Below are 27,676 nucleotides of genomic sequence, written 5' to 3'. Positions count from 1 at the left end.
TGCCAAGGAGATGTATCCAAGGAATTCCAGTTGTTTCCTTGGAATTCCACCCATTCTGCCTTTGGTAAGCCTCAGCAGAATGGGATACCAGCTGAAGTTGGCAGGAACCCCATAAAAGCCTTAAGAAGGCCACAGACTTTTACTAGAGTAAGGAAATTGATTCTGGAGGGAGACCTTAGTCTAAAAGGACAATGCCTTCAGCTCCCAGCTGAGCCAATTTTTAAGAACATTTTTTATTGCTGAAAAAGAGACACGCCCAAGCTTTTCGTCTTGCACTCCTCAGGGCACTTCACGAATACCAACATAAGGGAAAAACAACAATTTATACTGTATGTGAAGAGAGCGCTGATCTATTGGCAAGTGGACAGTAAAAAGCCCTGTTCTTCGCAGACAGAAAGAACATGTGCACACATTGCAGCTGTTTCAGCTGAACAAAAGTGACAGTCATTCGCTGAGTCATTCCTTAGGGCAATGCCTTGACCAATCAGGGTCAAGCTGCCTGGTTTAATTTTCAAAAAATGCTTGACAATTGGCCATCACTGGTGCATTCTCCGTGGCAACGCCGCTACCAATCAGATTCCACTTGCCAACCAATCAGTACTCTCTTCACATAGAATATAAATTGTTGTTTTCCCGTTATATTGGTATTTTTGCAAAGTGTCCTGATGAGTATAAGACAAAAAGTTTTGACATGTCTTTTTTCAGCAATACTCAAGTTCTGTACTACCAAAACAATTTTTTTCATTCTTGGAATTGAGACAGTGATGATGATGTCCATCTATTGCTCATCCTTAAGTGCCCTTGAGAAGGTGATGGTGAGCTTTCTTTTTGAACCACTGTGGTTGATATGGTGAAGGTACTAAAACAGTGATATTCGGGAGGAAATTCCAGTTTCGATCCACTGACAATGAAGGAACAATCTCCTAATTCCAAGTTAGGATGGTATGTTCTGATGAAAAGTCATACAGACCCGAAACGTTAACTCTGTCTTCCTCTTCACAGGTGCTGTCAGACCTGCTGAGTTTTTCCAGCAATTTTTGTTTTTATTTCAGATTTCCAGCATCAACAGTATTTTGCTTTTATTTTGCTTTTGGAAGAGAACCTGGAAATGGTGGTGTTCCCATGTATCTGCTGTCTTTGTCCTTCTAGATCGTGGAGGTTGTCGGTTTGGAAGGTGCTGTCAAAGAAGCCTTGGCGAATTGTTGCAGTACATATTGCAGTTGCTACACGGTGCACCATTGTTGGAGGGAGTGGATAATTAGGCTGGTGGATAGGCTACTGATCAAGGAAGCTGTTTTGTCCTGGATGGTGTCGAGCTTCTTGAGTGTTGTTGGAGCTGCACAAGTGGGAAGTATTCCATCACACTCTGACTTGGAACTTGTTAGATAGTGGAAAGGTTCTGGGGAGTCAGGAGATGAGTCACCAGATCTTTGACTTGGTATTCTGCTCTAGTACCATAGCATTAATGTGGCTGGTCCATTAGAATTTCCATCAATGATGACCTCCAGGATGTTGCTAGAGAAATATTCGGTGAAAGTAATCCCAATGAATGTAAGGTGGTTAGAATTGGAGTTATATAGGCACATTCCTTTTCCCTACAGGCAGTTTGGGTATCAGAAGTACTGTGCACAGCTTTGGCCTCCTTATTTGAGAAAGGATATAAATGTGTTAGAAGCAGTTCAGAGAAGGTTCACTCAACTGATACCTGCGATGGCGGGGGGGGTTAATCTTATAAGGACAGGTTGGCCCTGTAATCATTGGAGATCAGAAGAATGAGAGATGACCTTATGGAAACATAAGATGCTGAGGGAACTTGACAGGGTGGATGCTGAAAGGATATTTCCCTTTGTGTGAGAGAGGCTAGAACTAAGGGACGCAGCTTAAAAATAAGGGGTCTCCCATTTCAGATGGAGATGAAGAGAAATCTTTTTCTGAGGTCTGTGGGTCTTTGAAACTCTCTTCCCCGGAGAGTGGTAGAGGCAGGGTCATTGAATAACTTTTAAGGCATAGGTTCTTGGCTGACAAAGGAGTCGAAGATCGATGGGAATGTGGAGTTGAAGCCGCAATCAGACGAGCCATGATCTTATTGAATGGTGGAGCAGGTTCGAGGGGCTGAATAGCCTATTCCTCCTCTTTTTCCGTATGTAAAACTGTGTCAGGCATCTTGCCGCTGCCCTAGCCAGATGAATGACCCATCCTGTGATCCAGACATTCAGGATTTTTGAAGCATGGATACTTGCTTATTTCCAAGAAACAATGATTTCCTGTTTAAACGGAAACTGATTTGCTTCTGAATCTGAGATAGTGGTTACTTTTGTGACAATAGGAAGGTTTGAGTTGTAGGGTAAGCAGTTGGGTATTTGGGATTGATTTATGAAGAGAGCTTTTTGGGCAAATAATGGCCTTTGTCTCTTACAAAAAAGTCTAGAGCATAGCATTTGCTTAGTGAATAAGACAAATGTACACAATTGAAAACTGAATTCTGCTGTAGCAATCAGCTGGGAAGTACATGATTGATTGGAGTGTGATATAAGGCTGTACTTCGGTAGATTCATCAGTTCCGCAGGGGAAAGTAAGTGACCCCTCACCTTTTTCTCCTGCAGAACTGATGGACAGAAAGTCATGTAGAACTATGTTCCCCATCCAGCATTCAAGTAAAGTGGCCTCAAAGGACCATTTCACTGCATTCTGTCTTTGACTGCTATAACTGGCTTGTGTCTGTGTTCTAAACTTTCATTTCTGCTGCTAATGTCAAAGGATTAAATCATGATGTTGTAAAACAGTGTTGTCCTATTTATCAACCATTAACCACATGTGGGTGACTGGAAATTCAGATGTAGCTAATTGCATTTTTGACTGGTAAATAAGACATTAGTAATAGATACCAATGTTGGGGAGTATTTGATCTTAATGCTCATATTCCCATGATGCATGCAGGTGTATTATAACCCTTCTGTACATTTGTTTGGTAAAACAGCAAGGAAAAAACTGTGTGCAGGTGCTTTTTGATCATTGTTTGCATTAATTCCTTGGTTACTTATTGGTTGTCTGCTAAAATGGATTGTAACACGAGTGAGAGCAGCAGACTTCAGCACGATTGCAACCTGGGCACAACGGTAAGGAGAGCAGAGCTGGCATCGTGGGCAGCCTGACCCACTGCAGCAACCACTCCAGTCCACTGGAAGAAAGCAACCAGTAATGAGCAGCTCCAACGGAGTACATCATGGCAAAGGGCAAGAATGATCCAACTGCAATCTGGGGGGGTGGGGTCTGGCCTTGCCTTGTCTTGCTGTGCGAGTCAATGTTCTCCGTAATTACATTGAAGTCAAAATGCTACTTGCAACTGCATGATGTTAATCTAGAAGCTGCCCTAAGATGCATCGTGTCTAAGAAATTCATGTCAGAATTTGAACTTTGAAAGAGAAACGCTCCAATGTTTCATGCTTTTGTTCATTTGTTCACGGAATGTTTTGCATCGCTGGCAAGCACAGCACTTATTGCCTATCCCTAATTGAGAAGGTGGATGTGAACCACCGCCTTGAACCGTCAACATGCATCTGCTGCAGGTACACCCGCAGTGCTGTTAGAGAGGGAGTTCCAGGATTTTCACCCAGCCACAGAGAGTCAACAGCAATGTAGTTCCATGTGAGGACCGTGTGTGGCTTGGAGGAGAACTTGCAGGTGGTGACGTTCCCATGAGTCTGCTACCCGTTGTACTTCTAGATGGTAGAGGTTGTGAGTTTGGACGGTACTGTCAAAGGAGGCCTGGTGAGTTGCTGCAGTCATCTTGTATCAGGTGCACACTGCTGCCACTATGTGCCAGGGGTGGAGTGAGTAAATGTTTAAGGTGGTGGATAGGTGTCAATCAAGTGGGCTGCTTTGTACTGGATGGTGTCAGGCTCCTTGATTGTTGCTGCAGTTGAGCTCATCCAGGCAAGTGGAGAGTATCCATCACACTCCTGACTTGTGTCTTGTAGATGGTGGTCAGGCTATGGGAAATCAGGAAGTGAGTTACTCAGCACAGAATTCCCAGCCTGTGACCTGCTCCTGTAGCCACAGTATTTATATGGCTGGTCCAGTTCAGTTTCTGGTCAATGGTAAGCCCCAGAATATTGATAGTCAGGGATTTAGTTAGAATCTCTCTTGTTGGAGATGGTCATTGCCTGGCACTTGTGTGGCAAATGTTACTGGCTTATCGCCCAATCCTAAATGTTGTCCAGGTCTTCCTCCAGATGGACACCAACTGCTTCAGTATCTAAGGAGTCATGAATAGGACTGAACATTGCGGGGGAAAAAGACAATGGACATCCCCACTTCTGACCTTATGTTGGAGGGAAGGTCATTTATGAAGCACTTGAAGATGGTTGGGACTAGGACACTACTCTGTCGAACTCCAGCAATGATGTCATGGGACTGAGATGGTTGACCTCCAAAAACTAGATCCATTTTCTTTTGTAAAAATATAAAAACAAAAAACTGCGGATGCTGGAAATCCAAAACAAAAACAGAATTACCTGGAAAAACTCAGCAGGTCTGGCAGCATCGGCGGAGAAGAAAAGAGTTGACGTTTCGAGTCCTCATGACCCTTCGACAGAACAGTTTGTGCTAGGTTTGACTTCAAACAATGGAGAGTTTTCTCCCTGATCTCCATTTACTTCAATTGTGCTAGGGCTGTTTGATGCTACACTTGCTCGAATGCTGCATCGACATCAATGGCACTCTCATCCCCACTTTGGAAGTCAGCTCTTTTGTTCATGTTTGAACCAAGGCTATAATTGGGTCTGGAGTTGACAGCATTGTCAATGACACCTTCCATCATTTTGCTGATGATCAAGAGTAGATTTTGTGGTAATTGGCCAGATTGAATTTGTCCTGTTTTTCTGAATGTCCAGGACATACCAAGGCAAATTACCACATTGTTGGGTAGATGCCAGTTTTGTAGCTATACGGAACAGCTTAGCCAGGAGCACAGCCAGTCAGGGAGCACAAGTCTTCAGTACAATTGCTGGAATATTGTCAAGGCACATAGCTTTTGCAGTATCCAGTGCCTTCAGTCATTTCTTGATATCACATGGAGTGAATTGAATTGGCTGAAGACTGACATCTGTGATGGCCGGAATCTCAGCAGGAGGCCAAGGTGGATCATCCACTTGGCACATCTGGCTGAGGATTGTTGCAAATGCCTCAGCCTTGACTTTTTTGCACTGACGTGCTGGACTCCACCACCATTGAAGGTTCGGATGTTTTTGGAGCCTCCTCATTTGGTTGGTTTTTTAATTTTCCAACGCCATACACAACTGGAAGTGGCAGGACTGCAGAGCTTTGATCTGATCTTCTGGTTGTGGGATCACTTAGCTCTGTCAGCTGCCTGCTGCTTTCGTTGCTTAACATGCATGTAGTGCTTGTTGACATCACATTTTTAGGTATGCCTGGTACTGCTCCTGATATGCTCCCCTGCACTCCTTATTGAGCCAGGGTTAATCCGCTGACTTACTGGTAATGGTAGAGTGAGGGGTATGCTAGACCATAGATTACAGGTTGTGGTTGAATACATTTCATCTATTGCTGATTAGCCCTCATGGATACCTGGTTTTGAGTTGCTAGATCCCTGCCCTGAATCTATGCAGTTTTGCACAATGGTAGTTCCACATGGCTCAATTGGAGGGACTTCAACTTCACAAGAACTATGCGGTAGTCACTCCTCCTAATGCTGTCATAGTCAGATGCATCTGCAATAGGTAGACTAGTGAGGTGGAAGTCAAATAGGTTCTTGCCTCTTGTTGCTTCTGTCACTATCTGCCACAGGAGCAGTCTGGCAGATATGTCCTTCAGGGCTTTGTCGGCTTGACCAGTAGTGATGCTACCAAGCCACTTGTGGTGATAGACTTTGAAGACCCCCCCACGTACATTCTACCCTCAGTGCCTCTCCAAAACCTTTGTTGATCATGGAGGAGTACTGCTTCTTCAGCTGAGGGAGGGGGGTGGTAGGTGGTAATCAGCAGGAAATTTCCTTGCCTATGTTTGGCCTGGTGCCATAGTGGGAAATGATTAAGTAAATGTACATCGACCCAAGTTCAAATCCTACCACAGCAGATGGTGGAATTTGAATTCAATAAAATTCTGGAATTAAAAGTCTAATGATGATCATGAAACCATTGTTGATTGTTGAAAAAACCCATCTGGTCCACCAATGTCCTTTAGGGAAGGGAATCCACTGTCTTTACTGATCTGGCCTATGTGTGACTCCAGACCCACAGCAATGTGGTTGACTCTTAAATGCCCTCTGAAATGGCCTAGCAAGCCACTCAGTTGTATCAAACCGCTACAAAGTCTCAAAGGAATGAAACCGGACAGACCACCCAACATTTACCTAGGCACCGGAAATGACAACAGCAAACCTTGTCAACTCTGCAAAGTCCTCCTTGCTAACATCTGGGGGCTAGTGCCAAAATTGGGAGAGCTGTCTCTCAGACTAGTCAAGCAACAGCCTGACGTAGTCATCCTCACGGAATCATACCTTACAATTAATGTCCCGGACACCACCATTATCATCCCTAGATATGTCCTGTCCCACCAGCAGTGGTAGCAGCATAGTGGTGTACAGTTGGGAGGGAGTTGCCCTGGGAGTCCTCAACATCGACTCCAGACCTCATGAAGTCTCATGCCATTGCATCAAACATGATCAAGGAAACCTTCTGATTACCACGTACTGCCCTCCCTCAGCTGATGAATCAGTTCTCCTTCATGTTGAACACCACTTGGAGGAAGCACTGAGGGTGGCAAGGGTGCAGAATGTACTCTGGGTGGGAATTCAATGTCCATCACCAAGAGTGACTTGGTAGCGCCACTACTGACCGAGCTGGCTGAGTCCTAAAGGACATAGCTGCTAGACTGGATCTGCGGCAGGTGGTGAAGGAACCAACAGGAGGGAAAAACATACTTGACCTCATCCTCACCAATCTGCCTTCCGCAGATGCATCTGTCCATGACAGTATCAGTAGGAGTGACCACCACACCGCCTTCACATTGAGGATACCTCCATCGTGTTGCGTAGCACTACCACCGTGCTAAATGAGATTTCGAACAGATCTAGCAACTCGAGACTGGGCATCCATGAGGTGCTGTGGGCCATTAGCTGCAGCAGAATTATACTCGTACACAATCTATAACCTCATGGCTCAGCATATCCCCCACTCCACCATTACCAACAAGCCAGGGTTCAATGAAGAGTGCAGGAGGGCATGCCAGGAGCAGCATCAGGCATACCTAAAAATGAGGTGTCAACCTGGTGAAGCTATAACACGGGACTACCTGCATGCCAAACAGCATAAGCAGCAAGTGATAGACAGAGCTAAGTGATCCTACATCCAACGGATCAGATCTAAGCACTGAAGTCCTGCCACATCCAGTTGTGGTCGACAATTAAACAATTCATTGGAGGAGGAGGCTTCACATATTTCCCCTTCCTTAATGATGGGGGCCAGCACATCAGTGCAAAAGATAAGGCTGAAGCATTTGCTACAATCTTCAGCCAGAAGTGCCGAGTGGATGACTCATCTCGGCCTCCTTTGGAGATCCCCAGCATCACAGATGCCAGTCTTCAGCCAATTCGATTCACTCCAGGTGATATCAAGAAACAGCTAATGGCACTGGATGATGATGAAGCAGCTGAAGATGGTTGGGCTGAGGACACTACCCTGAGGAACTCCTGCAGTGACGTCCTGGAGCTGAGGACCTCCAACAACCACAACCATCTTCCTTTGTGCTAGGTATGACTCCAACCAACAGGAGTTTTCCCCTATTACCATTGACTCCAGTTTTGCTAGGGCTCCTTGATGCCACAATCTGTCAAATGTGGACTTGATGTCAAGGGGCGTGACAAGTTCTGGAGGACAAGTCTTCAGTATTATTGCCAGGATATTGTCCAGCCCCACACAGATCCTTGAAGTACAAAAAAAACTACAAGGCTTTGGGGAAAGAGCAAGGCATTGGGATTAATTAGATAGCTTATTCAAAGAGCAGGCACCAAAAGCCAATCTCTTGCTGAACTGTAGCATTTTACGATTCTGTAATTCTAATTATAGATACCCTTAGGGAAGCCAATGAAATTAGTAGAAAGGATGTGGAAGATGTATGAAGGCTAAAATGCATAAAATGATCAAAATTGATTGTAAGTATTTAGCAGAACAATTATCTGTACAATAACCTAGTAAACGCCAATCGACATGGATTGTAAAAGCAAAGATTCATCCTGACCAACTTCTTTGATTTTGAGGAAGTGATTAACTAAAGGAGATTGTGGAAAACCCTGTGACGTGGCCAACATCGACTTCTTCTAAAAGGCTTTTGACAAAGTGCCATACAAAAGGCTATTTATTAAACTAAATATTATGGGAACTCAGGATAAACTCGGAAATTGAAATAAAATGAGGACATTGAATAACATTTAGAAAGGTGGAATTTAATTGATTTTCTTTATCCTCTTGGGTCAAGCATTGGAGAGCTTCCAGCACCCTTGGAACCAAACAACAGCAATCATCTGCACCCTCAGGAGAGAAGGGGGAAATTGGTTATTTCATTTGTGAAAGTTCACAAAATGGTGTCCATTTAGGACTTGCATGTGACTCTTTCTGAGAACCATGAAGGTTGTGTTGCCACTAACACAAAGACTCGTGCCTGTGCAGGAAAATTGTGAATATCTGAAGCTGGCATCAGTCATGTTGAGGTGTCATTGATCTGAATTTGGTCCCAACCATCCTTTCAGTCAGGATGCAGGATTGCCTGAGATGCTTGAATATTAATGAGCAGCAGCTGCTGAATACTTTATCAACTTGGAGTGTGTTACTCAAGGAGACTTCATCAAAGACTGAAGTCTGCAGCTAACAGCTTCTCTGGCAACCTGTTTCATAACCATAGACTGTACACTGGAATCATTTGTGCAGAAATGCCCCTATGAATAAGGCTGAAATTGCTAGCATTTCCTTCAAAAATAAGGTGAGTAAAATGCTGTGTTTTAACCAAAGAGTGACAGATACTGAGTCTATATTTTATATAATTGTAGGGTTATTAGAGCCAATTGAACTATTCTGGCTAAACTACAATGCAGTGGAATATATGTTGAATTTTTGTGCCACCGTTTTTTATTTTTTGTTGTGTTTGAGAGGCACATGGCTGGTCACACATTGCTGGATTTGTGACCATTTTCATTCACAGATACGAGAGCACTGGAATTGGGATCAAAGCTGTACAGTAATGGACATGTACGTTGTTCAGAGTTCTCAGTATATTTAGCAAACTCAAAACAGAGAGCAGGATAATGCAGCCTGCTAACAGTTTCAGTGTCCCTCCTTTGTTTGAGCCTCAGAGAATTGAAGAGACAGCTTCCTTTCCTATCCGCACCTCTTGTACCTGTAATTTGAGCCCTGATATAATTGTCACGATGCTATTATTTATATCTACCCAGGCCAACCCTGAGCAACCAGTTTGAGGCACTGACTTTTTTATTGCATGAGCATTCTAACCATTTGATCTCTGTCGAACTCAGTGCTTAAGGAGCTAATGTTCTGTGAGGAATTGGGGAAAATTCATTGAGCAACTTTTTTTTGAGAGTTAAAGTCTACTGGATTAAATCACTTATTCCATGTTAACTCACATAATGAGTCAGAATTTTTTTTCTTTTAAGCAAAATTTGACACTAAACCAACCACAGGATAACAGCAGAATGTTTGTTCCCAACTAGTGCAGAAGGAACGTTGAGTTGGCAAAACAAGGACCTGGGCTAATTTTTCTCTTCCACATTGAGTGAGCGGAGGTGCCTGTGCTCCAGTTCTTGGGTAAGCCCAGTACCCTGATTTAAAGCAAAACTATTTGACTGAATGCACAATTCAGCAGTATGCATGTGTCTGGTTTGTTTTTTTCACTTTTGGAATGGGAGCAAGGGATAGCCCAAGGACAAATGAGCTCCAGTTTTGTTAGTGTTTACAGTTCAATCTTTGGACTTTTTCCATATTTCTGAAATCCTTCTTTAGATTTATTTTCCCTATAAAGTTTAGGGAGGTTTGCCTTTAAAGCAACTAGAATATATTATGTTATAGAATATAGAATGGTTGCAGCACAAAAGGAGACCATTTGGTCCATCGTGTCCTATGCTGGCTCTCTGCAAGAGCAACTCGCCCAATCCCAACTCTACCCCCCTCTTCTTTCCTAATAATTATCCAATTCTCTTTTATAAGTCTCGATTGAATCCACCACCACACTCTCACACTCTCACACAGTGCATTCCAGATCCACATCACTCAGTGTCTGTAAAAAAAAATCTTCATGTTGCTGGTGCTTCTTTTGTCAATTGCCTTAAATTGGTGCCCCCGCTTCTTGAGTTTCAATAGCTGAAACTGCAAGCTTCTTCATCCTTCTGCCAATGTACTCCGTCCACACTCCTCACTATTTTGAACTCTTCTATCAAGTGTTGGCATTTATTGCTAAAGGAATAGAGTGTAAAAATAGGGACGTGTTGTTGCAACTGCACAAGGCATTGGTGAGACCGCATCTGGAGTACTGTGCACAGTTTTGGTCCCCTTGCTTGAGGAGGGATGTAGTTGCATTGGAGGTGATTCAGAGGAGGTTCACTAGATTGATTCCAGAGATGTGGGGTTTGTCTTCTGAGGAGAGATTGAGCAGTTTAGGCCTATACTTGCTAGAGTTTAGAAGGATGAGAGGAGATCTAATTGAGCTATATAAGATGCTAAAAGGGATAGACAAAGTAGACGTGGAGCGGATGTTTCCCCTTGTGGGGCATTCTAGAACGAGAGGTCATAGTTTTAGGCTAATGGGTGGTAGATTGAAATCAGAGATGAGGAGGGATTACTTTTCTCAAAGGGTCGTGATTCTGTGGAATTCACTACCTCAGAGTGCAGTGGATGCTGGGACGCTGAATAAATTTAAGGATGAGATAGACAGATTTTTAATTAGTAACAGGTTGAAAGGCTATAGAGAGAGGGCGGGAAATTGGAGTTGAGGCCGAAATTAGATCAGCCATGATCATATTGAATGCCGAGGCAGGCTCGAGGGGCTGAATTGCCTACTCCTGCTCCTAGTTCTTATGTTCTTAAATCTTCTCTTAATCTTCTTTACTCCAAGAAGAACAGCCCCAACTTCTCAAGTTTGTCCACGTAACTGAAATTCCTCATCTCTGGAACCGTACTCCCGAATTTTTGTCTGCACTGTCTCTAATGCCTTCACGTCCTCCCTAAAGGCCCCTAGAGCTGGACACACTGGCCTGGATTTTCACTGAGTAGGGATGATTCGGGAGGCCTTTAAAAATGGCAGATGGGTGATGACTCCAGGATTCCCAGCCCCATTCCCAAGCTGTCTGATTTTCAGGAGTGCTTTTAAAGGCTGGGGACTGGTTTGAGTTAAAAGCCCTCACATGCACCCCCAACCTAGCAAGCTTCATTGCAGAGGGATAAGGGCTTCACTGTGGGATAGGCATCTCCTAGTTCTCTGCAATTTTCATGCAGGTGTGCCAGGTTTTGAATGATTCATGGTGGTGTTGTGAACCATAGTCTACATGAAGGGGACTTTTTAGAAGGTAAGTTCAAAAGGTCCTCCTTTTGCCTCATGCCAAGGTTTGTTTTTATTCATTTATGGGAAGTGGGCGTTGCTGGCTAGGCCAGCATTTATTGCCCATCCCTTATTGCCCTTGAAAAGATGGTGGTGAGCTGCCTTCTTAAACCACTGCAGCCCCTGTGGTGTAGGTACACCCACAGTGCTGTTAGGAAGGGAGTTCCAGGATTTTGACTCAGCGACAGTGAAGGAATGGTGATATATTTCCAAATCAGGATGTTGAGTGACTCGGAAGTGAACTTCCAGGTGGTGGTGTTCCCATCGACCTGCTGCCCTTGTCCTAGATGCTAGCAGACATGGGTTTTGAAGGTGCTGCCTAAGGAGCCTTGGTGAGTTTCTGCAGTGCATCTTGTAGATGGTGCACACTGCTGCCACTATGCATCAGTGGTGGAGGGAGTGAATATTTGTCAAAGGGGTACCAATCAAGCGGGCTGCTTTGCTCTGGATGGTGTCCAGCTTCTTGAATGTTGGTGGAGCTGCACCCATCCAGGCAAATGGAAAGTATTTCATTACACTCTTGACTTGTGCCTTTGTAGATGTTGGACAGGCTTTGGGGAGTCAGGAGGTGAGTTACTTGCCGCAGGACTTTTAGCATCTGGGCTGCTCTTGTAGAACAATATTTATGTGGCTAGTCTAGTTCAGTTTCTGGTCAATGGTAACAACCAGGGTGTTGATAGCAGTATGCCAATCTATGCCCCTCCACTCACCCTATGGCCTCTCATGCCCCCAATGTCAAGCTATGCCATTTCCATGAACATTCACCCACTATACACCATAGAGAACCAATGAACCCGATAGTGACAATAGAATGTGTTTTTAAAAAAGGCTTTAAAAAAAGTAATTTGTTCATTTGTAACTTTCCTTGGTTTAAAAACAAGTCCTTTGACACTTTAATACCTTGTAGTAAATCACCCAGGCCTTTAAAATTTCAATAGCTGAAACTGTAAGCACTTGAAACTCCTTTATATCTTGTGTAAATAAACATTGTACAATTGCTGACAGAGATCAGAGAGCCAGAGCTGTCAGTCAAGCAATGTTTTCTCTGGGGTTCAGGTGTGTCAACAGACTAATGGATGTCAGAGCTCTCAGACAAGCCTCATTATGTATTCTTGCCTGAGAGCCCAGGCATCCATTAGCATGTTCAAACACCTGAGCCCCAGAGAAAACATTGTTTGACTGACAGCTCAGGCTCTCTGATCTCTGTTTTCAATTTCACAATGCTTGTTTACACAAGGCTAAGAGGCCTCAAATGCTTGCAGTTTCAGCTATTGAAACTTAAAGGGTCTTAATCATTGACACTTTTATTGCCCTGTAGTAAAAGACTTCTTTTTAATATATGGCTGACTTTAAAGCTTTTTCTACACTTCCTATTGTTCATTGGTTCTATACAGTGAATGATCATGGAAGTGCCACAACTTGGCACAGGGGCTATGAGGGCCATAGGGGGTGTGTGGGGGTATGAGATGCCATGGAGAGTGAGGGATGAGGGTGGTGGGATTTTCTATTCTTATTTTGACTGGAAAGAGGTCCTATAGCCCCGAAACAGGCCTTTTAAACATCCTGCCTCCACACCTGGCAGCCCCTGTGTCTGCCTGTGAACTTTTTCTAGGGTCGGCTGGCACATCTCCAGCTCACATCTGACTCTGTGGGCAGGGCCAAGCAGGAATTTTCCTGACTCCTGCTATCCGCCGTGTTTTTTTACAAGTTTATCCCAACTTTATTGTTTCTGTACTTTATGCCCCTATTTATAAAACTCAGTTTGTACAAGATAAGACATTCCAAACAAGCCTGATGCACTTACTGTCAATGGTCAAAAGCCACAGGATCAGCTTCTTCCAGTTCAATCGGACAGAGCTTTGTCATCTGCAGAAATGATTTGCAACATGGGGTGGAGGGCACTGCTAGTGATTGTTGGTAGAATCTTCACTGCCCTCAAACTTTTATTTATGTTTTTGGTTAAGATCAAAATATTAGGTGTGGTATTATCTACAGATGAATCAAACCAGTGACGGATGCTTTGGCCAATGTGGGGAAAAATTCAATCGCCTTCCACAATGAATAGCTTGACATGCTTGCTCGATGTCACCGCACTGGTTCCCTGAGCCAGAGTTCAGAGATTACACATGACAACCATTTGCTCATTCTGAAGTTGATCTTGTGTTTGTGTTTATCCTTTGATGCTTGAAACACTGGAAAATGTTGCAAATGTATGTTGCCCCTTGACTGTAAACCTTGCGATATGCATGAGACGCAATTTTTGAGTTGTATGGTGCAAACATGAATTGAAGCTGCAGACAATGCATTGTAGCATGTGATTTGGGTCATCCATCATGGTGCGTGTTATTTATCTATCCCGATTCCATAAGGAATACCATTTTCTCCTGCATTTGTTCCCAAGTCCTATATGCACTGTTGACATTGTAGAACCCACATGCCACCTTGTGCCATCCTTTGGGGAATATTCCCGTGAGTTCCATATGGGGCATTCCTCCTCACACAGCTGTATGTACACGATTTCAGTGCTTTTAACACCACCAGTTACCCATAGACTTCATTCATACTTTGATATTGGCTTTTCAATCCTTCAGTTTGGGGCATCACCTCTTAGCACCTGCAGACCTGTGCAAAAAATCTTGTGAATCATTTTAGCATCTTTTTTAAAACAGCTACAGGAGCTTTTAGCAACATATGTTGACTTGTCCTATTACTTTTGAGGAGCAGCTCTTTAAGGGTAGCGTAAAGTGTTCAAAGAGCATATTCAAGAGATTCGTCAGCTGCTTGTGCTCACTTGATTGATATGGGAATCGACCCTCACTCTCTGGTCCTGGCAGAGTTTTAGCCAGGGTACTTAGTATAAGGTCTGGCAGCATCGGCGGAGAAGAAAAGAGTTGACGTTTCGAGTCCTCATGATCCTTCGACAGAACTTGAGTTCCTCGAACTCAAGTTCTGTCGAAGGGTCATGAGGACTCGAAACGTCAACTCTTTTCTTCTCCGCCGATGCTGCCAGACCTGCTGAGTTTTTCCAGGTAATTCTGTTTTTGTTTTGGATTTCCAGCATCCGCAGTTTTTTTGTTTTTATTACTTAGTATAAGGGTCTGATGTATATACAGGATTAATGTGGGACTAAGTACAGTACAGCCCACACAGTGATGTAAGAAGTGATCCAGACCTAGAGTTAATGTGGTGTTGGCCAGAGACGTGTTAAGATGTAAACATGGAGTTAGTTCCATGCATGTACCTTTTATGTATATTTGTATATAGTTACAAGTAGGTAGTAAAGACTTGCTGTTAACATACCAGAGACTACGAAGGCTTCGTTACAGACACGTTCTGTAACCAAATCCATTATAACAGTTCAATTAACCCTGTCACGATAACGCCCAATTATATACAATTTTTGCAACATTTTGCTTAAAATGAGAGGTGTTACAATTGCAGAAGATATTTTCAATCCATTGTGTGAGAGAACTTCAATTTTGAGGTAGCAAACTGCCCCTTAATGGAAGTGTAGTGGTTAATTTCATTAACCTGCCTTGTGCAAATATGTGCAGGGGAGATAACATTTGGGCTGAATTAGAAACATGTACACATGAAAGGAGAATTTTGTGACACAATTGATAAAATTATTTTTGTTCAGTGTCTGTAAGGGGGAACGTCTGTACAAGGCAGCGAACAGGAAACAGCATTGCTGACCAGAAGACAGCGCAGCAAAGTGTCAGGCAACAAGCTCTCCTTACAGAGCCATCCCATGAACGGGGACGTGAGAAATGACTGTTACGTATAGCACGTGAAATTGTGGGTGCTATGAGTCTGCCAGTTAGCTCTGGTTTTAAATAAAGATCAAGAGCTTGTTGGAAGCGAGGCATAAACTCCACAAATTGTCAAGCAAACTAGAGATATAAAAGTGGGTTGGGACACATGAATCTTGTGGCCAAAGGAAAAAAATTGACACCAGCGGTGACGATATTTACAATGGTTGCCCAACTCTCAGCAGCTCCCAGAAAGACTTCAGAAAACCACCTGCCAAGGATCACCCCAATTCATCCAGAGGCAGCAAACCCTGCTGGATATTACAGAATAGTGCTTTTCACCAAGGTCATGGCTGCCAATTGTGACAGTAAAAGGGCACCAAAGTATTAAGCAGAGTATGGAGGGACTAATAGTCATTTAAGAACATGCTTTAATTTACTGGAATGCACTAACGCATAAGTTCTGTTCTCTGTGCATTGTAAAACTAGGCAATGTAAATTGTAATTTAATTTTAACTATGGCTTTACAACTCGAGGCACTTTTCCTATTTAGATATAAGCTCACTCAGTTTCTGATAAAGGGACAGGACATTGGGGAGTGAAGGGGCCCGATGAGAGCTGGCCCCTGTCCTTGCCGCCGATTTCCCCCTCACACCCCTTTCCCAATGACCCTCTCCCTGCCCACCCCCACATTACTTAGCTGTGGCCTGGGTCGCTCTGTGATCCTGGGACTCCAGTGCCTGTCCTTCTTGAGCAACCTCAGTGAGCCTACCGAGCTGCCAACCTCTCAGTAGGTGAGACTTCTGCCCTCAGGCTCTTCATTCCAGGGGAAGGACAGCCTCTGGCCTCGCTACTGTCTGATTGCCTTGTGGTTCATTGGGCCCTCCCAAAGAGAGGCAGCGCATGTCTCTCACCAGCTCTCCAGCTGACAGGCGATACCTCAGATGCCCCAACAAGAGTCTGCAATGTGGTTCAATTGGTAGCGTTCCCATTTCTGAGTCGGAAAACTGTGGGAAAAAAGGACTTGAGCACAAAAATCTAGGCTGACATCCCAGTGATGTGCCGAGGGAGTGCTGCCATCTTGGAGGTGCCATCTTTTGGTTGCAACCTTAACCACCTTCTGCCTTCTCAGATGGACGTAAAAGATTCCATAGCACTATTTCAAGGAAGAGCAGAGGGGTTATCCCTGGCCAGTATTTATTCCTCAATCAACCTTACAAAAAAAATATTATCTGGTCATTATCACATTGCTGTTTGTGGGAGCTTGCTGTGCATGTTTCCTGCATCACAAAAAGAGACTACATTTCCAAAAGTACTTAATTGGCTGTAAGGCACTTTGGGACGTCCTGTGGTCACGAAAGACACTATATAAATACAAGTCTTTCTTTTGGGGCAACATATCTGCTTCTGGATGGAAGGGTAAAAGTAATTCTTCTTGTGTTCAGTTGATCTTGAGGCTAGTTGTATTTGGGAATACTGTTTAACTTTTAATCATATTGTGAAAATCTCTTCTCCCCCACTTTCTCCCTTTTTTTTTCTGCAAATAAAATAAGTTGCAATCCCCAACCGGTTGTGTACTTGATAAAAATTAATGTTTTTTTTTAACCAAAAAAGTGAAATGAGAAATGCCACTGGATCCAGTTATTTTCCTCCCCAGTACATTTTACAGGTTTATGAATATGCTTTCATGAATGCCTTTGCTATATAAAGAGAGCCCAACCACATAACATTTGGCAAGACTGAATGTTCGCAATCATGGGAGAGTTGTACTCAAGCCAAGTAATGCTGCTGATGTAATAGTATCACCACTGTGCTATTCCTGATCAGACCAGATTGGTGATCCACCTGCCTTCGCGCTGGCACAGATGTGGCATTGTAAATGTGGCGTAAAAGCAGAAACCAATCTGAATACCATCAGCTCCAGATTGCAAAGTGCTACGAGTTGCTAATGTGTGACCAGTGTGTTGTTCTAACCTTATTGGTAATCTCTATGACAGTGATCCTACCGTTTCTGCTGGGAGAGACGTGATTTGAAACACTGCACTCCCTATTACATAAATCTATATTTTGATGGTAGCAGAAGTTGAATTCTTGCCCAGTTTGTTTAACTTACTGCAGTATAGCAATCGTTTGATCTAATTAACTAATTCAGCCAGACGCACACTGTGAATAAATGGTACATAGGCATCCTTGGGGTCTTTCCCAGCAAAAATCAAAAGGTGCATTTCAGAGATGCTTCCATTCGCTTTTAGTAGAAAAGAATCGAGTAGCTGAATGTTTTAAGGATTGATTATTGGAGCATCTTAACGTAGCCACTGTATAACAACTTCCATAGCTTTCTCCTTACTCTTGCCTCCATTTCATCTTCATGATGATGCTCTCCTTTACCTGGTCAGGTCAATCCTGAGTATTTTTAAATTCTTTGATCGTTGTTGCTTGGTATTTGGAAGCAGCACAGTTTGGGTTCCAATGCCAATTTTCCCTTTCCTTCTCAAACAAAAACAAAAATTGCTGGAAAAACTCAGCAGGTCTGACAGCATCTTTGGAGAGAAAGACAGAGTTAACGTTTCGAATCCGTATGATTCTTTTTCTTGAAGTTAAGTTAACTCTGTCTTTCTCTCTGCAGATGCTGTCAGATCTGCTGAGGTTTTCCAGCATTTTTTGTTTTTGTTTCAGATTTTCAGCATCCTCAGTATTTTGTCTTCCCTTTCTTTCTGCCTGATGTTGGTGGTGGATGGGGTCTTGCGCTGCTGTAGCTGGGAATGCCAAAACAAGCAGCACTGGAATTGGATTAGACATTAGCCAAGTTCAGATAGCTATTGACTTTGGAATTCTCTACCCACTGTCTGCCTTCAACCTATTTTTCCGTTGAGCTATGTCACCAACACAATTAATAACAAAATAATGAAGGTAAATCTCCAACCCGCTTAGTCAATCAAAACCATTGCGGGAGATCACATGGACCGGGCATCATTTTGCCCTTATAAGTATTACCTATAAAGACACTTGCCTTCAATCTGATCCGATCTCTGCCGCAGATAGTTTAAATATGTTTGCACCTGCCATTTGCAGGGAAGGCTGGAATCTTCCGGTCTGGAATCGAAGTTCAGTGGCAGGTTCGGAAGTGGTAGTGATTTTCTGCTGGGCTGCGGGATGGCTGACCACCTATAACCTTGTGCTGCTCAGCTCATTAAATGTGCATCCACGAAGAGCTTGCCAATTCTCACAGTGGGGGCAGGCAGGAATTCGCCATCCCCGATGTTGCCTCATAGGGCCAAAGGTCCGGGCGCCGTATTTAAAGGGCACCCAGATAGCCAGCACCATCCCTTCCACCTTCGCCCAGTCACTGGTCCACCCTTCCCCGCTAGCCCTTCCTCCCTGCCTTTGTCATCCTCCGTGCAACTTGCACTGCCACCACCTGGTCTCAAGCTTAGACTGGCATTTACAGACGGTCCCCAAAGAGGAGAATGCAGCGGCAACTCACCGTTAATCGTGGAAGAAGTCTATCTCAGCAGGTGCACGCCACTTAAGTGCAGTTGTAAAAGTGAACATTCTAATTTCTCATTGGCGGGGAACTTAAGTCCGGCGTTGTTTGTCAGGAAGCTCGATCCACCTTTAAAGTCCCTAGAACATAATTGCTAAAGTTCATACCCGCCGTCGGGAAACTGATTTTTGACCTCACGCCAAATTAAGCTCTCCTGCCCGCCAAGCTTCCTACTGCTGGCAGGCCTGGAAGATTCTGCACCAAGTATGTCTATAGAAAGCTATTAATGGATAAAGTTGGCACTCCGTGAAGCTTATGATGCAGCACATTGTCATATTGCTCCTTCTCTAATCACTGTGCATTAGAATGTGCCATAAAAACTCAGAATTCCTCACCTACTGAGTTTCTATTGTCCTGAGGGTGGGCTATCTAGAAATCCTTACCATCTTGTCCATAGGAATTAAGAGAAAAGTTTATGATGAATCATCCCTGGGATTACTTGTACGAACATTGTAAGAAGAGGATGCTCATCCTGTGGCTTAGTCACCTGGTTCCATTCCATAAACCATTGCTCAAAGGATGAGGGGAAAAAATATAAATAGGGAAAAAATTTACTGAAAATCATTTTAGTTGTCAGTCTGGAAATTAATTTTAACTGTTTCCGCACACACTTCAACTCCAGACTGATCTTTGAAGATTATTTTTTTACTCTTCTTCTTTGGAGCAGATGCTTACCAGATGTACACTGGCAAATGGAAAAATTCTCACTCCAATGCTGAATCTTATTCAGCCTGACATTGGAGTTGGATAGGTGTATTTGCCAGGTTTCAATGGTGAACTTGTCCAATCCCATACCTCGAAAGAACCCTGTTGTGCTGCCAGCTGTATATAAGTGCATTCAGACTGCCACACTATCTATATTAGGGGTGCTTTAATTTTCATTATTCTGATATTAGCAAACACTACTTCAGCAGATTGATGTGCATTTAATAACTAGAACTTTTAAAAATGCCTTTGAACAGGAACCTGACAACACACAACTGCTCAAATGCTCGAGTCAATTTCTAAATGGTCACTATCTTTGGGAGACTGTTGACAAACCATTTTTTTACTTGGAGGGGAATGAACTACCTGCATCACTTTTGTTGCAATCACTCTGCAGGGAAGTGATGCAATACTGGTGTTTGACGAAGCTTTTGGCATTTGCTTGAGTGGCACGTGGAAACAAGGCACCAACTCTCCACATAATTAGCAGGCGAAGAAAGAAGAGTGTCTGAAGGAGGTCCAAAATTTACTTGCTACTGATGCCGTCAGAACGACATTGACTCATCTTATGGAGAGGTCACCTGGCTACCCTCTTGGCTAGAGAATAGTAAGTGATAAGGAGGAGCTGAAGCGACAGCAAACCAGTCAATATTATCATGAGCTCTTTGAAGGGGATAAGGCAGAGTGGCAAATGATTTATACCTTGAGCAGTTGGACTCGCTTTTGAACTCTCCCCATCACATTCCTGTAGAGATTTTTCCTGAGTGCATTATTAGACTCTTATGTCTTGTGTGCTAATGGCGTGGTTATGCAGCATGTTTTACATTTCCGACCACACATCACAGTATTTTCACAGATAGGGAAAAGATGAAACTTGAGAGAAAAATGTAAAGGATGCTTTGAGCTGAATGTCTATAGATGGAAGCAATGAGACAGTTACAGCTGCTCCGGCTGAAATTTACTTACACACATTTGATCAAACAGTTGTCTGCGATTACTTTTTTCTGCACCAAAACAAGATGGGCAATAAAACAGTCATTCAGCTGTGTGACAGAAACTTTGGTGAATATTTTCTAAAATGGTGCAATACCACCTAGAGGGGAAAGAACTTGAATTTCTCTAGTGTCTATTCATCTTCAGGATGCCCCAAAGGCTTCACAGCCAATTGAAATATAATCACTGGCTGTGATTATCTACATTGATACAAGGTGCAGCAATTACAGCATAGCTGCAGCTGATGTGAATCTATTTTTAAAAAATCTTTTTTCCTGATTGATGGCAGAACTATTTTTAATACTAAACATTAAGCTTAGAATGTGAAAGAGCTTCTTTCTAACTTTAACAATATTACTGACAATTGAAAATTGGTGTACAGAATTCTGCGCTAGTATTTAAGAATTGAACTCTGCTTTCTCTGATTTGCAAATGAATAGTGTGACTCTACAACTCTTCTTAAGAAAAAAATGATTGATAATCATATTCAATTAGCATAACTACAGATCTTTGCTGTCAATTTCACAATGTTTAAGTACACAAGATTGAGGATTAAGTGCTTGCAGTTTCAGCTATTGAAACTTAAAGGGTCTGGATCATTGGCACTTTTATTGCCTGTAGTAAAGTGACTTCCTTTTAGCATATGGCTTTTTAAAATCTTATTTCACACTTCATATTGTTCATTGGTTCTATACAGTGAATGGTCATCTCATGGAAGTGTCACAGCTTGGCATAGGGGGCAAGGGCCATAGGAGTGGGTGGGGGCATACCTTGGCATAGGAGTTAAGAGGGGCCATTGGGGGTGGGTGGGGGCCATGAACTGGCAGGGGAGCGAGGGAGTTTGAGGAGTGAGGATGGTGGGATTTTCTGTCTTTGTTTTAACTGGGACGAGATGCTACAGCACTGAGGCGGGCCTTTTAAGTAGCCCGCCTCTGCACTCAGCAGCTCCTGTGGCTGCCTCCAAACTTTTTCCAGGGTCGGCTGGCCCAGCTCGAGCTCACACCTGTGCCTGTGGGCACTATCTCCTGGGGCAGGCAGGCCGAAGTGGGACCTGTCCCGACTCATGGTACCCACCTCGGGGCTGAAAGTCCAGGCCAATATTCCAGTTGAGGCTGAACCAGTGTTTTATACAAGTTTATCCTAACTTTATTGCTTCTGTACACTATGCTGTTATCTATAAAAACAAGTTGGTACAAGATAAAACATTCCAAACAAGCCTGATGCGCTTATTGTCAATGCTCAAAAGCCACAGGATCAGCTTGTTCCAATTCAATCAGACAGAGCTTTGTCATCTACAGAAATGATATGCAACATGAGGTGGAGGGCACTGCTAGTGATTGCTGGTAAGATCTTCACTACCCTCAACTTTTTTGTGTGTTCTTGGCTAAGATCACAATATTAGATGTGCTATTGCTTACAGATGTATCAAACAGGTGACCAATGCTTTGACCAGTATGGGCAAAATTCAGTCTTTTTCCACAATGAGTAGCTTGACATACTTGCTCGATGTCACCACATTGATGCTTTAACCAGAGTTCAGAGGTTACACATGACAACCATTTGCTCATCCTGAAGTAATCTTGTTTGTCCTTTGATCCTCGAAACACTGAAAAATGCAAGTATGTTGCACTTTGATTGTGAACCTTGCGATATGCATGAGATGCAATTTTTGAGTTGAAATGTGCAAACTTCAATGGAAACCAAAGGCAATGCATTGTAACATGCAATTTTGTGTCATCCACCATGGTACGTGGTATTTACCTACCCAGATTGCTTAAAGGATGCCATTTCAGCCTGCATTTGCTCCCAAGTCCAGCAAACACTGTAAACAACATAGAACCCACTGGAACTGGAAGTCTCAGAAATACTACCTTAGGTGGGTAGTGACAGCGCAGATCAAATTTATAATTATTTTTAACAAGGAAATGAAATGAGAAAAGGCCAGTCTGCTCAGCACGTACATTTTACAAGCTGCACTGACTTGAACTCCAAAGGGTGGTTAATAGCCGGAGGTAAAGGTTCCAAAAAGTGAAAATTTTGTGAATATTTTCCTTGCCCACTCAGCAAAACGAAATGTTTTCCACCCAAAACACTGGAACCAACATTATGTCTGGCTGACAAGTGGCATTTTTGCAAATCACATTCCTGGTTTCATATGCGGAAGGAATGTCCATTTTGGTAAATATGGCTAATGAATTAAAAGCAAAGCTGATGCAGGTTTATGTACACAAGGGTTGTATCTGAAGAAACTGGAGAGAACATTAATTTGCTTTATTAAAATATTTCAATTCCATCAACACTTGCAATTAATTCAGTGTTCTGCATGCAGACATACGGAAAGGTGATGAGTATGGGATATTCCATCGTTATAATCAGACAATTTTTTGAGATATTTCCCAAACATGCGCTTAATTTCTAGCTAATTTTATATATGTTTGTGTTTGAAGGTTAAGTAACATTTGGCTAACAGAGCCTTTTCCCCTTGGAATAATTCAGACTTTTAAAATTTACCATGTGATTATTCACATCCCTTTGGAGATTAATTTAGGTGAAGCCCATGACAATACACATTATTGCTAATAGTTTAACCCGAAGGAAAATTGGAGAAATCCAGAGCCATAACATTTCCCTGAATAAACAGTGCCTGTTGTCATAAACAAAACCCGTCTCGTTACTCTGAATTCTGTCACTGCCAGCGCTAGTACAGAAATGATCTAAAAATATTGTTCCCTCCATTTTTCTCCATAGATTATATTGATGTGTCGTCCCCTTTCTTTCATCTCATCTGTCCCAGCAGGTACCTTATGTATGATTCAAATGGCCTGCTCCTATCTGAGAAAGCACTAAAGTGCAGAAATACATTTGTAACCAATCTTGTTGTGCTTTTGTTTACACGGTGATAAGTAAAAATCAAATGTCTTTGAAATGGAGTGGTGTAATTTGCGTTCCTGATGATCCTTTGCAGGTTAGTAAGTACAGAGGTATACATGGACACCACGATTTATGGGCGCCGCACCACACAAATGGTTTCCCTACAGAAGTGTGCAAGGCAATGTGGCCTCAGTGTTAGTGCATTTACTTTTAATCAGCAAAATGAATCATGTATTTGGGATGCTGGGGAGGATGGGGTGGGTGTGGGAGCATTTTAAATTGTAAAGTAAATGCTGCTACATTTCAGATTGATTTTCTTTCTTTCCTGTATGCTTGTAGCCCTCTCTCTACTCTCCAAACATGCTTTGATCAGCCTATCTCTGGGTCATAAATCTGGATTGACATTTTGTGAGGGATGTCTAGTAAATGGTGGGGTGGGGGGTGGTGAGAGGGAGATAGAGTGCCAATAAATTGTTATTGTCAGATAAATGTCGCGAAGAGGAAATTGCTGGGCTTTTTTTCCTCATTGCGACATGCTGGGTGGGAATATTTCCTCATTGAGCATGTACATTGCTTTACATAGATGAGCTTCAGCAAGTAATGCCCTGTTAAATGATGAAAATATTCATGTTCCTTTCTTCACCCTCTCTAGATACATGTGACGACTGCTGAAGATGTCAGATAGTATTGATGCTGAAGAGAAACCACCAGCTCCTCCTTTGAGAATGAACAGTAATAATCGCGATTCATCTTCCCTTAACCACGGCTCGAAGCCTCTTCCATTGGTTCCTGAGGAGAAGAACAAGAAAGCCAGACTGCGCTCGATCTTCCCTGGAGCAGGCGATAAGAGTAAAGTATCAGCCTTTCTGCTGTATTTCTATAGTAGATGTCATACAAAGTGAAAGGAAGATGAAAATACATCTATATTTGATGTGATGAGGCTAGGATTTGATCCTTGGTCTTTGTGAATTTAGTGGATCTCTGCTGGGGTTTCGGGGGTATGCTATATTTGGCCTCAGTATTCCTGATTTAGAGCAGGGAAAATAATCAAGCTTTTGAATATTACCTGTTGAATGTTGTTGGAAAGTCGGATGTGGGAGTGAGTGGCTGTTGGGTGAAGGACAGGGCATAGCTTGGCTGCGATGCTTCCAACATACTGTCTGTTGTCCTTCATTGTTTTAGTTCACACAGGAAAAATAGCACATAGGGTAACCTATGCCTGTGTGAGTGTTTTGTAGAGGATGGTCCCATTTTGCTTTTATAAGGTCACAAAGGAACTCTTGCCAGCTGAGTGTGGAATGAGTGTGGAGTGTGGTTCTTTTCTTAAGAACCTTCCAGTAGCCCCAGAGAGCACTGCAGGCAAAGATAACTGATTGCTGGCTTTCTGATTCTAAGGAACATTTTTTTAAAGATTTTGGAGATTTCTCACTTTGTCTCTCCCCAAGCTTCCATGTTTCCTGTCCTCTGATGCTCCCTGACAGCTGTGGGCTTCTTGCCTCAAATAGCATTTATGAATCTGTCCCCACAATTAGACTAAGCCAAAAGCTTTTAGTGAGAGTGGATGGAAGTTCTGTTCTGCATTTCTATTATGCACTTCAGACTCCTGGAATTCCCACCTAACTCCTTCAGTGCAGGTGCCTTCAAATAGTAATATTTTGGGCCTGGCCATGATGCAGTCTGTTTGAAGGCTATCTTTTAACTGAGTTTGTATTTGTAGTTGCAGTCTAGCAATAATTATACTGTTGGACTTTAGCTCATATTAAAAAGGTGCGTTCAGAACATGAAGTCAGAAGCAGATAGAATGCGGCTTGCTGTGTTCTTTCTTAAACCTCACTGACAGTGAGCGGTTTGATGTGAATTTGCAATGTGCAAGTGCTCTCAGACTCCTCATTCAGTATTTATTTTTGAGTCCAAGCTCGCCCTTGCTATAGGCATGACAGGTGTCCAGAGAAAATACTGTCTCATTATTGTGCCTAACCCAAGATTGTGGAATTATCAATTTTCTTTCTAAAATAATTTTTTAATGAAGTAGCCGCTGGAGTAAAAATGAAGTGAATAAGTTTTGGGTATTGGAATATAAAAATCTTTTCCCTCCCCCCACATAAAATGTATTGATTTATTGGGCAGTTAGTAGACTGGGGGGAATGTATCTCTTTTCAGCTCAACATTGTCTCTGAAGAGCCGGATGTTTTAATGCGGCACTGTTGGTAGATTTGCTAATGTTGCCACTTACAGTCTTCCACATGATTGGAAGTCAGTCCAGAATCACGTCCAAAAAAAGAAAATGGTCTTAAATGACTGCAAAGTCTTGCACTAAACGTTCTGCAAAAAACAGAATAAAACAAAATAGCTCAGGGTGAGGTTGAAAGAGATCTGTAGGTATTAGTGGACTTCAGTCACTCTAGAGCAAGAATCCTCAAAGCAAGTAGAAAGTAAACTAAAAATAGAAATTGCCAGAAATACGCAGCAGATCAGCTAGCATGCCAGTTGGCATTTCAAGTGTAACTGTAGAATTGACAAGCTGCACTTAAAACATTAACTTGTCTTTTTTTCTTTACAGAAACTGGCTTGTTGAGTGTTTCTGTCATTTTCTGTTCTTGTTTCAGGTTTCTCAGTTACGGTTTTTTTCCTCTTTATGTTAAACTACATAAATATATATTTATACAGACCAGTAAAGTTCATGTCAGTGGAGTTCATGTTCAAACGATACAGTGCTCTAGTCAGATCATACCTCGACCACTAAGTAACTGAGACATGGGGCAGGGTTTTCCCCTCATCGGGAGGGCTCGGGAGCAGACGCGAAACGATCTGCTGCCCACGATCGGGCCCTGACCGCGATTTCACGCTGGCTGGTTAATTAACGGCCAGCCAGAGTGAAACACGCGCTGAGAGGCTCAGCGCTGCCAGGGTGGGGGGTGGGAGGAGCATAGGCACTGAAGTTTGGGCATGCATGAGGATGTGCTCACTGAAAGTGCCCTCAAGGCACAGAGCTGCCTCAGGGAGCTGAAGAATTGTAAATTGAAAAATAAATATTTCACAAATAATATAATCACATCCCAGCGTGTAACTCAGTCACATGGAGAGGGACATGTGAAAAATGAGTTCAAAAAAATTTTTTGTTTATTTTTTTTTAAATTCCTGCCTGTGGATGAGGTTTCGCAAAAAAATGCAAAGGCCGCCTGGACTATTCTGCTTAAGGGCCTTAATAGGCCTCTTAATTATCAGCGGGTGCGCTGACGACTCTCGCGTGCACCCACCGACCGCGATATCGTGCGGCTATTTCATGCTTGGGCGTGTCGGTTGCACGCCCACATGCCGAGCTGAAAATCCTGGCCATGAAGCACTTTCAAGTCCTGCAGTTTCTCTGCATGGATATATTACAGCCGAAGTGGGTCACAAGGAAATACTGGAGGAAAGGGTTTTTAAGCCTCAAAAAGTGGTACTGTAGTGAAGTATTCAAGATAGCAAAAGGTAAAGACACCGGTACATCTGGAGCACAATGTAAAACTGTAGTTAATCTACTATAGCACTCCCGGTATTCAACAGGATGGCTGTGGAAACTCCAATTTCTAAGCATATTTTTCTAGTTGGTGAGTATCTTTCCAGTTAATGTTAGGAAGTAACGTTGCTTGCAATTAAATCCCATTCTTCTTTGAAACAACTAGAGTAAAGGAAATTAAAGAAAATATATTGAGTGTGAGACTAGTAACTGCAAATACTATTATCTTCACCTGCAAGAGATAACCTCAGGTGGAGAATCAGGACTGAAACTTTGTGGTTGTAATGCAATCTTTTGCATTGTCCATATCTGAAAACCTTAGCCTCCTGAGCTGGTTAAGTTAAATAATCAGTTCTGTATTTTAGTATCAACTGGAGATTAGGGTTCTGGAAAGGGACGGTTACTTACCTGATGCAGGGATAATGAAGATAGGAAAATCTTTGACCCAATTGGATGGCTTGGCTTACGTAAATTCTAAATTAAAGGATGGTACAAGTGGCCAAACATCATAATGCTGTTAAATGTGTGACCCATTTAATGAAATTAGTAAATGTTTCAATCTACACATTATTTATAGTGGGTAATATGGATCGATTCCTGGGTAAGGTTGTGCTGCACTGTTGTTACTCTTCTCCAAGGATTTCAGGCACGTACTTAAAAAAAAAAATGCCTTTATTGTATATGCGAACATTG

At 42.8% G+C, this 27,676-nt stretch overlaps 1 protein-coding gene across 4 annotated transcripts in view; it reads left to right on the top strand.

Moving 5' to 3' along the window:
* LOC121281799 (serine/threonine-protein kinase PAK 3) overlaps nucleotides 1-27,676 on the top strand; it is a 244,693-nt gene that overhangs the window by 127,135 nt on the left and 89,882 nt on the right. For all 4 annotated transcript variants that reach the window (XM_041194794.1, XM_041194797.1, XM_041194793.1 and 1 more), the window contains one exon: nucleotides 24,137-24,333. In XM_041194794.1, the coding sequence (XP_041050728.1) occupies nucleotides 24,159-24,333 (175 nt within the window). In that variant the 5' untranslated portion in view covers nucleotides 24,137-24,158. The remainder of the gene's footprint in view (nucleotides 1-24,136; nucleotides 24,334-27,676) is intronic.

The sequence above is a fragment of the Carcharodon carcharias genome, chromosome 9 (assembly GCF_017639515.1).
Source record: "Carcharodon carcharias isolate sCarCar2 chromosome 9, sCarCar2.pri, whole genome shotgun sequence".
Taxonomy (NCBI): domain Eukaryota; kingdom Metazoa; phylum Chordata; class Chondrichthyes; order Lamniformes; family Lamnidae; genus Carcharodon; species Carcharodon carcharias.
Note: the sequence above shows the minus strand (reverse complement) of the source record. Positions and strands in the feature narration are given on the sequence as shown.